This window comes from Miniopterus schreibersii (assembly GCF_964146895.1).
Source record: "Miniopterus schreibersii genome assembly, chromosome: 1".
NCBI classification, from domain to species: Eukaryota; Metazoa; Chordata; class Mammalia; order Chiroptera; family Miniopteridae; genus Miniopterus; species Miniopterus schreibersii.
The window spans coordinates 51,643,599-51,656,420 of record NC_138101.1 but is presented as its reverse complement, the minus strand read 5'-3'; the positions used below and the strand labels follow the sequence as shown (position 1 = coordinate 51,656,420).

The 12,822-nt window shown below is 40.1% G+C and overlaps 1 protein-coding gene across 1 annotated transcript; it reads right to left on the bottom strand.

Annotated features, from left to right (window-relative positions):
- Window positions 1-4,945: 4,945 nt before the first annotated feature.
- On the bottom strand, window positions 4,946-9,405 carry DSPP (dentin sialophosphoprotein; the record flags this gene model as incomplete). Its single annotated transcript, XM_081152841.1, has 4 exons — window positions 4,946-6,608; window positions 7,107-8,101; window positions 8,231-8,317; window positions 9,355-9,405. The coding sequence occupies 4 exons, from the start codon at window positions 9,403-9,405 to the stop codon at window positions 4,946-4,948; spliced, it is 2,796 nt and encodes a 931-aa protein (XP_081008967.1).
- Between the last annotated feature and the right edge of the window lie 3,417 nt (window positions 9,406-12,822).

Genomic DNA, 12,822 nt, shown 5'->3' with positions numbered 1-12,822 from the left:
TGGCCACAGCTTGCTTTGCTTTGAGCCTCTCCAACACTGCTTTATTTAAATATCACCTCAATCCCACCCTTTCCCCAAACTCTATAGCAGATCGATCTCCTGTGTTTGCTGAGATGGCCGAGTTGCTTTGGTGTGCAGTCGCCTTCCTTGTGGGGGATCAGTAAGCCCGACTGTCTGACAACAGCTTTGCTCCTGGTCTTCACAGGCTGGTTGGGCTGGGAAAATTCTAATCAGAGGAAGCCATGCAGAAGCCCAGTTAGAAAGATCAGACCAGAGGGGACAAAGGAAGAGCCCACTTACCAGAACTGGGATATTAGAATAAGACGGGAAGTAAATGTGCTTTGGTGCCAAGACTAAGTGCTGGTCTGTTAGAGCCGGAGCGTCTCCTGCCTACGGTTCAGGTTGGCCAGAGAGGGAGATGGGCTCAGAATGGCAAGGAAGGGCTCAGTGGTTTCAACTAAGGAGCGCACTCGGGAGGCAGGAGCTGGCCGCCGGCTGGCCGCAGTGCAGGAGCAGGGAGAGGGCAGTAACGAAGCCTAAAGCCAGCGGCCCCTGACCAGAGGGTCTGCCCGGGGCCTCGCACGGGGGGAAGCCTGGGGATTCACTTCCACAAAGAACAGAGCATTCTCTCCCCATAGACTTTTCTTCATCTTTCACAGGGAAAAAACACTAGGGAGAAAAAGGGAAAGAGTAAAGGAGGGAGGAGTATAGCCAACGGCAAAGCCCAAAATAATGGACTTGGAAGTAAAGGAAGCCCCTTATAATAAAGCGCCCCATAAAGGCAGTGCTTCGTGCTAGAGCTGGGACTTGCCAGCTAAGGAGAACCCATGGAGTCTAATGTATGGGTGATCATTAGGCTTTATACTATTCCTTTGGGGCTACATGAGTGCCTGGAAGGAATTAAATTTTTTTCTCTTTTTCTCCTTTTTTTAGCATATGAACCCAAGATCTCTTTTCAGAGGGGAGAGGTCGGGAACACTGTATTGTTGACTTGGGTCTTTCTCTAGAGGATTTGCTTGCAAGCAGCAGTGAATGGATCTCTGTGAGAACACAATGATACTTTCATCTATGACTGAACTATTCCATTTTGTTCCTGCTCCTTTTAGGGAGAGGAAAATTGTTCCTAGTTATTTTGGTCTAAAGTTTTTCAAAACTTCCAGTACAAACCATAAAGCGAGTTTGACTTCTGGGAAATCCCATTCCAGTTAATAACGTAAAATGTATTTATATGGTGAGGTATGACTCTCTAAAGGTTATCTTTTTATAATCTGTTTTAAGACATAGATTTTATAGCCAAAAACAAAACAACAAAAAAAAACAAAACAAAAGAAACCCTTACTACCTTTCCTGATTTGTGGTATAAGCAGGTGTGGAAGGCATTCTAGGGTCAGGTGGGAAGGATAAGATGATCTCTGAGAGCCAGTTTTAAGATCATGCATCTTCAGTCATATGTGGAGTAGCCTGAGCAACGCAAAAGAAGATTAGAATTTCCAGCAAACCCACCAGCACCAAGATAGACTCTTGCTCAAAAGGTGATGATATTACCTCGGCTCCTTTACTGCAGCACAAATAAATCCAGAACCCCATCCCCACCACCATTCTCCCCCCCTCCTCTACATATATGCCACTATTTCTTTGTTTCTTTTATTTTTTTAACAACTGCTTCAAAGTGGGAAAGAAACTTAGATGTAAGGAGAAAGTGAATGTGAAAAGTAAATAGAAAATGATTACTAGCAGGAATAATGTTTTCTAATGCTTTTCCAAACCAATGGCTTCAAATCCTTTTTATGGCAACCAACAGTCAGGGTGACATTCTACATCATGTCCTCGTGTAAGCATAATTAGACATATTTGTGTCTTTATGTACATAGAGATAAATATCAAGTTTCACAAAACACTATCTATGATGCACTACGATTTTCCTTTTTTATTCTTTCATTTTACAAAGTGTTGGTTGTAAGTCACTAAACTGATATTGTGACTTACTAAATGAGTGACAACCTGCAGTTTAAAAAATCACTCTCCTGGGCAATATTAGCAGATAGCTTATTAATCTTTATTCCAGAAAATAACCCCAAAGCAATTTTGTGTTCTGACACCAGATTTCTTGTGTACAAAGGATCTTCTCTTGGGACATTCTTTGAAACAGTGTCTCCATTTTTGCCTCAGAAGCCCTGAGGCTGATGCCGATATTATGACATAAGAAAACCAGGATCATAGTCTTCCTTCATTGTTTCTGACATCAGCTCTAGATTCTGAACAACTTCCACCCCCAGAAACACTTCTTAATATGAAATCTTTGTAAGAACTGGCTGAAAACATATCCACCTTGGGCTATTAGACTCCAATGACACCTGCAGGGTTCTCTGCATGAGTGGCTTAGAAAGCAATGGAAAAATAGACAGATATTAAATACATACAGCAGTTCTTAAAATGAAATACAACACAGACTGTCAATCTGTGTTTTATTCAAGGTACAATCTTAGGTTAAAAATAGTAAAATAAGCCTGGCCAGTGTGGCTCAGCAGTTGAGAATCGACCTAAGATCCTGGAGACGGTGGTTCCATTCCCAGTCAGGGCACATGCCTGGGTTTCGGGCTCAGTCCCCAGTTGGGGCCTTGCAGGAGGCCGCTGATCAATGACTCTTTCATCATTGATGTTTCTCTCTCTCTCTCTCTCCCTTCCTCTCTCTGAAATCAATAAAAATATAGTTTTAAAAAACAGTAAATAATCACATTGTGTATAGCAGACCTCCATGTGTTCTAAAAGGGGAGCATATGTGCTTATATGTGTATAGAATATTTCTGGAAAGTTCCAAAGGATATAAGTAGTGGGAATTGCCTCTAGAGAAGAGAAATATAGTACTGGGGGTCTGGGATGATGGAGATTTAATTTTTTTGAGATTTAATATTTTTGTATACCTTTTTATAGTGTTTGAATTTTTTATTTTATGTACATACATAGATTAATTTTTCAATTAAAAACAGTTAATTTTTAAACATATGATAGACGGAGGAAGTACTTGCAAACTCGTTAAGATAAAGGGAGATTTCCTTGTGAATAGTCATATAGATAGATGTTTATTATAACACCAGAATTCATTATCTCTTTCATTTACATGTCGTGTACAACTTATAAAGTTTCACATCCACTGCCTGAGTGAGTGCTCATCACAACCTGTTGAAATAGGTGGGACAAATACTAGAAACCACACTTAAATTTAAAAAACAAAACAAAACAAACCCCTGAAGCTTAAAGGAGTTCAAAATCTAAAGCATATTTTCATGAAAGAAGTTTGTAGCGATTTACATGACTGTGATAATTTGAAATACTGAAATTTCACAGCATTTTGAGCTATCGAGTAGTTTATGAGTAGCAGTATCGTTAAAGCCTTCAGAAACATTCCTTGCAATATTGATCTCTTAACTAATAAACTCTTGCTTACAGGAGGAAGGAAGCAGAAAAAATAACCTATTGAAACTCTTTGTGTAAAATATGCCTAATCTTAGAATATAAATTGTCAACTAATACCTGGTTGAAAATTAACATTTAAAAAGTTGCATCCAAAACTTTGCTATATAGATTTTTACCTTTGAACTAGAAAAACCTAAAATAATTGCCTAAATGGAAAAAGAAGGAAATGACAAATCATTGCTACTAAACCTTAAAAACATACCCTAAAGTTTTATGGCTATAGTTATTATATCTCCCAGTGTCCCCGGGCAGTTTGACTTACACCTCCTGTCCCCAAGTAATTATTGATAGCACCCCTATTATTACTCAAAGGTGTCCTAGTTTGAGTAATAAAGTATATCTCCACCCTATGAAATCGCATAGTCTAGACTCATTCATCTTTGAGATCCTCACATTCTAGCATTTGGGCTTCATCTCGAAACTAAAAAGTACCCTTATTTATGCAAAGGCTGAAGGGTCCCCGCTCAGATTTTAGCTGCACATATGGCTCAAATAAAAAAGAGTAGTTTCCAAGCACTTCCCACTAGCAACTGTTGGCTTTATTAAAGGGACTAATAGTGAGAAGAGAGTCTCAAGGTCTGATCTGGAAATTTTGGTTTGTGGGGGTTTAAAAGTGAAATGTGAACTAAGTTGGATTTGGTGAGACAACTGATTTCACTAAACAGAGTTCAAAAACTGAACACCCCCCCCCCCCCGAGTCCTTCATTCGTGGCTTCCTTTATTTATTAATATTTGGAGAGTGGCTACTAGAGGCGAGACACTGTTCTACGCACTACATCAGTTTTGTCAATAGTCTGGGGGACTTTCTGCTAAATTTCCAGTGGTTTGCAGGAATGTTATAGTAGGTATCAGATTTTGTTTAATTCAGCCTCTGAATTCCTCTCTCACACTCTAGGATTTCCCTAATTTGGAATTACTCTATTCAAAAATTACTAAGATTATTCCCAGAAAGGTTAAATTATTGCTGCTTTTTTATGTTACAGGTGCACTTCTTAGAAAAAGTAAATGAATTAGTAGCCAAGCTGGATACAGTAATAGCATCTTTTACTCAGCAGTGAGCAGACCATCTATTCAGAAAATGTAATTACCCGAAAGATGAAGGCAAAGCCACACTTGTTTATAAAAAGTATTTACTTGCCACATCCTCTAAAGCACTTGGCATTTCGATTGAAGGTATCGTGTAGAACGTGATTACTTGAGGTGTCTGCGTAAGTATTAAAGACTTCAGTTGTTCCTTTATGTTCAGATTTGCACTTCAGCAAAATCTTTTCAGAATGTTTCTAGCACGCATGTGCCAAAGGCGGAACATTCAGGTTTCCCTCTGAGGGAGGGGGCCTTGGACTGAGCCCGCCAATGCGGCTTCGTTCCCGTTGCTGCGGATGTTTGCGGGTCCTCTGGTTCTTGCTCCCCTCTCCTACTCCCCCGGAAATCTTTATTTCCTGTCACACAAGGACTCTTGTGGGCTTTTATTCTAATCATCACTGGTTGAGTGATTACTGTCACTGCCTTCGCTGTCACTATCACTGTCACTATCGCTTCCATTGTTGTTGCCATTACCAGACTTGCTCTTGCTGTCACTCTCATCACTACTGTCAGATGCACTGTCACTGCTTTCACTGCTGTCACTGTCACTGCTGTCACTGTCGCTGCTGTCGCTGCTGTCACTACTGTCACTGCTGTCACTACTGTCGCTGCTGTCACTGCTGTCACTGTCACTGCTGTCACTGTCGCTGCTGTCACTGCTGTCACTATCTGATTTGCTATCACTACTGTCACTGCTGTCACTGCTGTCACTACTGTCACTGCTATCACTGCTATCACTGCTGTCACTACTGTCACTACTGTCACTGCTGTCACTACTGTCACTGCTGTCACTGCTGTCACTGCTGTCACTGCTATCACTGCTATCACTGCTGTCACTGCTGTCACTACTGTCACTGCTGTCACTGCTGTCACTGCTGTCACTGCTGTCACTGCTATCACTGCTGTCGCTGCTGTCACTACTGTCGCTGCTGTCACTGTCACTGCTGTCACTGTCACTGCTGTCACTGCTGTCGCTGCTGTCATTACTGTCACTGCTGTCACTATCTGATTTGCTGTCACTGCTGTCACTGCTGTCACTACTGTCACTGCTGTCGCTGCTGTCACTGCTGTCACTACTGTCACTACTGTCGCTGCTGTCACTATCTGATTTGCTGTCACTGCTGTCACTGCTGTCACTGCTGTCACTGCTGTCACTACTGTCACTACTGTCGCTGCTGTCACTATCTGATTTGCTGTCACTGCTGTCACTGCTGTCACTGCTGTCACTGCTGTCACTACTGTCACTACTGTCGCTGCTGTCACTGCTGTCACTGCTGTCACTACTGTCGCTGCTGTCACTGCTGTCACTGCTGTCACTACTGTCACTGCTGTCACTGCTGTCACTGCTGTCACTGCTGTCACTGCTGTCACTGCTATCACTGCTGTCACTGCTGTCACTACTGTCACTACTGTCACTGCTGTCACTGCTGTCACTGCTATCACTGCTGTCACTGCTGTCACTGCTGTCACTACTGTCACTACTGTCACTGCTGTCACTGCTGTCACTACTGTCACTACTGTCACTGCTGTCACTGCTGTCACTACTGTCACTACTGTTACTGCTGTCTGACTTATGTTTGCTTGTGTCTGATATGCTATCATCACTCCCATTGTCGCCATTGCCATTACTGTCACTATCATTAGCATCTGATGTGCTGTCACTGTCCTCATCTTCTCCTTCTGAGTCATTGTCATTGTCATTATCTCTTGATTCATCAGAGTTATAAGATGCATCTCCTCGGCTACTGCTGTTGTTGTCTCCTTCAGAATTGGCATCATCATTGCCATTAGACTCGTCGCTGCTGTTGGGATCATCTCCTTGCATGGATTCACGGTCAAGCTCATAACTGTCATATCCATCACTGTTACTGTCACTATCTGTTTGGCCGTGTTCAACCTGATTTCCAGGTTCTGTTTTCTGACCAGGTTCTTGCGTGTTGTCAGCCTCTCCTTGTGTCCTTCTGTTGCCCATAATCACTCCATGTTGTCCTTTACTCTCTTTATCACCATCGACTTTCCCAGCTTCTTTGGTAATATTGTTTCTGTTGCCACTGCTGGGACCTTCTATTTCTGTTCCCTATAGAACAATGGATAAAAGAATGATTAAGTCGTAAATGTTATGCTGAAAATCGCATTGGTCTGAGGAAAAATGACTGAGGAAAGTGACCAGAGAAACAGAAGTTTAGCTTCCAGTACTTCAGAAACATGTTAGTGAAAATGTGCTGTATTCAGCACTTGAAAATGCTCTAATGTTTAGGTTATAACAACCCATCCACATTTATACCCAGTAGGAACTTTTATAAACCATTACATGGTGCAGCCATTATTTAGCATAGGAAGACTTTTCTAGAATTGTGACCAAGTTTTCAGAAATGTCTGATTTTTTAAATTGTTCTATATCAAAGTCTAGTACGGACTCTGGCTTTCCCATCAAATATTCAAGTAATTTAGGTACAAAAATACATGACTGCTTGTCATGATTATGTTTGTGCTACCATTAGTAGGTGGAGGGGAGAATTTAAACTGCCATTTAAAAAAACCAACTTCACAAACTAACCTTATCTTGGCTCTTCTCGTTAGTACTTGGCTTTGATTCTTGGGTAATTCCATTATCCACATTATTATTTTCTCTGAGACTGGGTTTTTGGATGTCCTCTATTTTGGGGCTATCATTTTCTTCTGGAATACCATCAGAATCCTCCTCACTCTTGGAGACATCGTCTCCATCCACATCATGGGGATCTTCTTTGTCCTCAGGGCTGTCTTCACCACTAACTGAATTTTGGCCTAAGCTAGTATCATTGTCATCTTCTTTTACATGACTCTGACCCTCCTGGCCCTTGCTGTTATCAGTGCCCTCTTTTCCATTTCCTGTTTCTTCATCTTCATGATCACCAGAGCCCCCGTCTTCACCCTCATCTGCTCCATCCCCGCTAGGGCTCCCATCAGAATTATCTAGGCCAGCATCTTCTCTATCGCAAGCCCCTGGTGTTACGGCTGCCTCCTCATGACCGTTTCTCTCACCTTCTTTCTGAGGTGTTATTTCACTTGTTTCACTCTCATTTCTACAGGAATTCCCATCTGCTCCACCCTCCCAGCCTGTACTATTACTGCTTCCAGATACTTGATGTTCATCTTCTTTAACAACAGTGCCATTCTCACTCTGACTTGCATCTCCAACATCCCCACTTTTCAAATTCTCATCAGCATTTCTATGAATATTGCTCCTCTTTGCTGCTCCAGTATTGTCAATAGTGCTTACTTGTCCCCTAATATCATTGGATGTGGTACTCTCTTCTTTTCCATGTATCCCATCATGACCATATGTTTCTGGTTTTCCTGTGCCCCCGTTCTGATCTTTATGATTCCCCTCTTCATTTACTAACATGGAATGTGTAGAAGAACTTCTTCCTCCTACTTCTGCCCACTCAGAGCCATTTCTCTCTGCTTTGGAGCCATCTTTGGCATACTGATGCCTTCCCATTTCATTTTTATGCATGAGGACACCACTCTCTTTGGTAGTATCTTTAGCATTTAACTCATCCTGAAAAAGAAACAATTCAAAATAAATAGTGAATATCATTTTGAAGTAATGCAAACTAAAAAGCCATCAATTGTTTTGGAAGGTAATGGGATCTAAGAACACCTTAGAAACACATTTTATATCCTGTACCTGCATTGGCACTTTTGATTTTACTGGAAGATTTGAATTCACAGATTTGCCAACAGCATATCTCTCCAATGGCTTGATTTGAGGAACCTACCAAAATTGAAAACATTTTTAATTTGCGTACATGCACATACGCAGACACACACACACACATTTTTCCCTAAATGAAGAAAAAAAAAGATATAACACAAAGGCCAAAGTATGCTCCAATCACGTAGAAAAGAGAAATGACTTTTTACAGGGCTTACGTGGAATTTAAACTAGCATACAGATAGTTTTCACAATGGTGTTACCAATTTTATTGAAGAATTAACCAGGCCATTCATCTCAACTATAGAAGAGGAACGTTCTTTTCTAAAGATGAAAAGATAGACCTTTGGTATTTCTGTACAATAGCCTCTTGCAAAGTACAAGACCCACCCTAAGTATAAACCTGGCCAAAACCCCTCGGAGAATACTTGGCATGACCAGAGCCAGCGCAGAAGGAAAACCAAGTAATAGGCTACTTCTGTGCTCTTTCAGAGCATATTTGAAATAGCTGAGAAAATACTCAATTACATAAATACCAAAGTGTTTGGTATTATGAAAACATATCAAAATTTTCACCATAGCGGCTGGCTAATAATATTACAAATGGTTGAATTTTCTTAATTTTTCTTTGTTGGTGTTTATCTGTATATTCCAAGTTTTCTACAGTGAGCATATAAAAAATAACTCTCTGAGTAAAAATGTTAGTTCTCTCCTATGTTAAAAAAAAATCTTATCTTTCCATATTTTTCTTTCTTGAAAACTTCATTGATACTAGAATGAAGTTCAGAGCGCATGAGCAAAGATGAACGAAGTCTTCATGATTTCTGGACATGGAATGTAAGTTGACCTGAATGAATTTTTAAATAAGAATCCTTCTGAGCAGCATGAGTTTTGATTGGAAGAATGGGAGCATGAACTTGGAGTCATGTTTGGTTTTGTTGAGACCCCAGAGATATCTTGTCAAGTCTTTCATGCAAATCTAAATGTTTAGGCTCAGCTTATCTGCGAAGTCTTAAGTAAATATATACATATATATGTATGATGTTAGGTAAAAGAGATAGCAAAGTAAGGAGGTTTTCTGAGGAAGGCATACTTACTGGAATGGCCCATGCTGCTGCCCAAATGCAAAAATATATGATTATCTTCATTTTCCTTAGAAATATTAGTTAATGGCTGTTTTTTTAAAAAGAAGAATAGCACAAAATTACTTATAGAGCAAAAGATAATAACCACAGTAATGTATTATTTCATTTGTAAGCATTTGCCTTCTTCCTGGGCACGGAGTATTTATCGAACATGAGAAGGTGGCTGTCAAGACTCAGTGTTCCAGAACACCCTGGAGTGGTCATAGAGACATACCTAGAGTGGTCATGGAGACATATGGGCATCATCAGGCTCGGCGCCAATGGAGCCACCTAGACTCTTTCTGCCTCTGCCAGGGAAGGGGAACAGCCATGTAGCCACAAAGTCATAACCATAACTTTGTCCTTCTGCTGTTCTTGATGGTAATAATCTCTCTCTTCTGAATAGTTTTAATCAAGTGTTAACTAATTGTGCTAAGACTGTGTTTAAAAGATGAAACACTTATCATGGGCTCTTCTAGACTGTAAGGGACAGACGAGAGGGAGCCTAGGCTAATGGAAAGAACATGGCGTTTGGATTTAGGGTCCTGGGTTAGAATTCTACCTTTGCTACTTGCAGTGTGAGTTTGAGAAATGTAAGGATTTTGTTAAGCCTTGTTTCCTCCATCTGAGATAATAATACCTGCATTTAAGGATTACCCCAACTATCTAAGCAGAAAGATCTTCTCTGAGAAGCCTTCTCTGGCCCCATTTCAGAGGGCATTTGGTGTCTCTTTTTTGCACACATCAGCTTCTGCATACCTCATGGCTAGTTTATTGTACTGTTTTCAAATAGCTTGACTACTTACACGTCCCCCTGCCCTACTGAGAGCTCCTGAGACCCAAGAGCATGTCTTAGTGATCATTGTAGTCCAATCCACAGCACAGAAAAACACTTTTCATGAATATTGTTGATTAATAAATACTTATTAGTGTAAGCAATACCTGGCACTGTCCTGGGTATGTAGCAATCTCTTAATAAATTATAGCAATTATTATAAGGGACTTCTAAATATATGATCCTTTATTCCTGTTAGACTCACATTCAGAAATGGTCTAATATACATTTTGATACCTTGGAATAGACATCATATAGTCCATGTGAATCAAAAATTTAAATTCCTATTTACTGCAAATTGGATTGCTTGATGTAATGATACCATTACTATAGAAAGGAAGGAAAGTTTTACTCCTATTTCATGAACTCCCACTTGGTTTATAGATTAAAATACTGTGTGTTATAAAATAGCCTTTATTGAATTTTGTGTTGATAGTGGAAACATAATAAAATCTCAGTGAGTTATTTGCATTTCTTCACAGGAGAGAGGACACAGTTCCAGAGAGAGAAAAAAGTGGGGTGCAGGAGGGAGCTGGCCAGTTTGGCTCAGTGGTTAGAGCATCTGCCTGCGAACCTAAGGGTCTCAAGTTCTATTCCAGGTCAAGGGCACATACCCCAGGTCAAGGGCATGTACCTCGGTTGCAGGTTCAGTTCTGGGCCCCAGTCAGTGCTCGTGTGAGAGGCAACCAATCGATGTGTCTCACTCAAATCAATGTTTCTCTCTCACACTCTCTCTCTCTCCCTCCCTTCCACTCTCTGTAAAAATCAATGGAAAAAAATATCCTTGGGTGAGGATTTTTAAAAAGGGGGACAGGACTTACTCTTGTAGGTGTCCAGCAGAAAGTCAAAACCTCCTTCCAAAATACTGTAGATTAAAAACAAGGCTGAGGAGACCTCAGGACAAGTATAATGCAGAGCTCTGGGCATAGATGTTGAAAGGCAGCTGTTTAGTAAGCAAGGGTTATACCGTACTTCGTAGTCCCCAGCCTAATTATTACATAGACTTTGCAGAAGGCCAGTCTACACTGTGATTTGGAGGAGCCATGGTATCCTGGAAGGTACCTGTAGTGAAGGCCAGGGTTATGTGCAGCCCATTTCTAAGCTGCAATCCAGAAATCTGGCCACATTAGCTCCCTTTCAGATCCACTCCAGAGCAATTGCACGATGCCCTGTGGTGCTCGTCACTGTCTCCACAAGTAGGTAAATGGCTCAAAAGACTCCTATAGAAGTGGCCTCAGTTTTGTCAGCCTGAAAGCAGAGGCTTAAGAATTGTCTGAATCCCCTTTAGATTATTTCATGTATTTAACAATTACCTAGTTAATTTGGACAAATTTTTAAAAGGCAAAAAGCAAAGCCTAATTAAAGCTCTGTTTAAAAGCCCAAGCTGGATTTTTAAAATCCGAGTTATCTAATTTCTTATCGAAACTAACCAAAGCAACCAGAGAATTATCAAATTTCCACCTCAGTTTGCCAATTTTTTAGTAACGTGTCTTTCTTTTTTCAAACCTATCATATTGTAAAATGGAAAAGGAGTGGGACAGAAGTCAAAATCTCTAGCTATTCTAAGTAGAAGTGTTTTTAATACAGCTTTTAAAACCCTAATGTCAATTGGCCAAAAAATTAGTTTTTTAGGTCAAATGTTGATTTTTTTTTTTAGGGACTAAGAAGTTATATGGAAACTGTGATTCATTCATTCATTCAACAAACATTTGAAGGCCTAACGTGGGCCATATACTGAGTCCTAGAGACAGACATAAGCCCTATGACTGACTGGATTAGGCTTTGAAATAAATGTAATATGATGTGTTAAATCAAGTTCATGTTAATTTCTTAATAGAGTCAGTGTTTAAAGGTTACTGTTGTTACTATTTAAAAGAGAAGCAGCTCTGGCAGGCGGCTCGGTTGGTGCAGCTTCATCCCGCGCACCCGAAGGCTGCGAGTTCAGCCCTCGCTCGCGACTGATTGATGTTTCTAACCCTCTCTCCCTTCCACTCCTCTGAAAATCAATAAAAACATACCCTCAGGTGAGGATTGACAATAATAATAATAAGTTGAAGAGGAAGAGATTATTTCTTTCCTTTTTCATCCAGTCCCATCACATCTTACATTGCAATGGTGAGACTAAAAAAAAAAAAATGGCTTTAACTAGACTCAAGGTTCTTAAAAATTGTTTTTCTGGATATAAATAACTAATGAAATTTTAGTGAATTATACATAAGAGATTCTAATCACTCATTCTGTTGTTAATATTTTAAATTTGAAATATTTGCTTCATCTTACATATACTCTTTCTATTAGCAACTGATATTTTAACACACTGGCTGTGGGGGGAATAAAAAGCACCTATTCTTCAGTAATGCAATATTTTGCTAGATGGAATTAGTATTCCTTACCACATAATTTCTCATTATCTTTTAATACAAACTCTTGATTTGACAAGTCAAAAGGAGAGGAAAAAATCTAATCATACAGGGTTATTAACTTGCTAAAATCTAGGGGGCTTCATTGAAATTCAAATTTCTTTCTAAAGACAACTGTTGGTTCTGAGTAAAGAGGATGTTTCATCTTACCTTAAAAGCCTTCAAAGGGACTTTGAAAATCCAGGA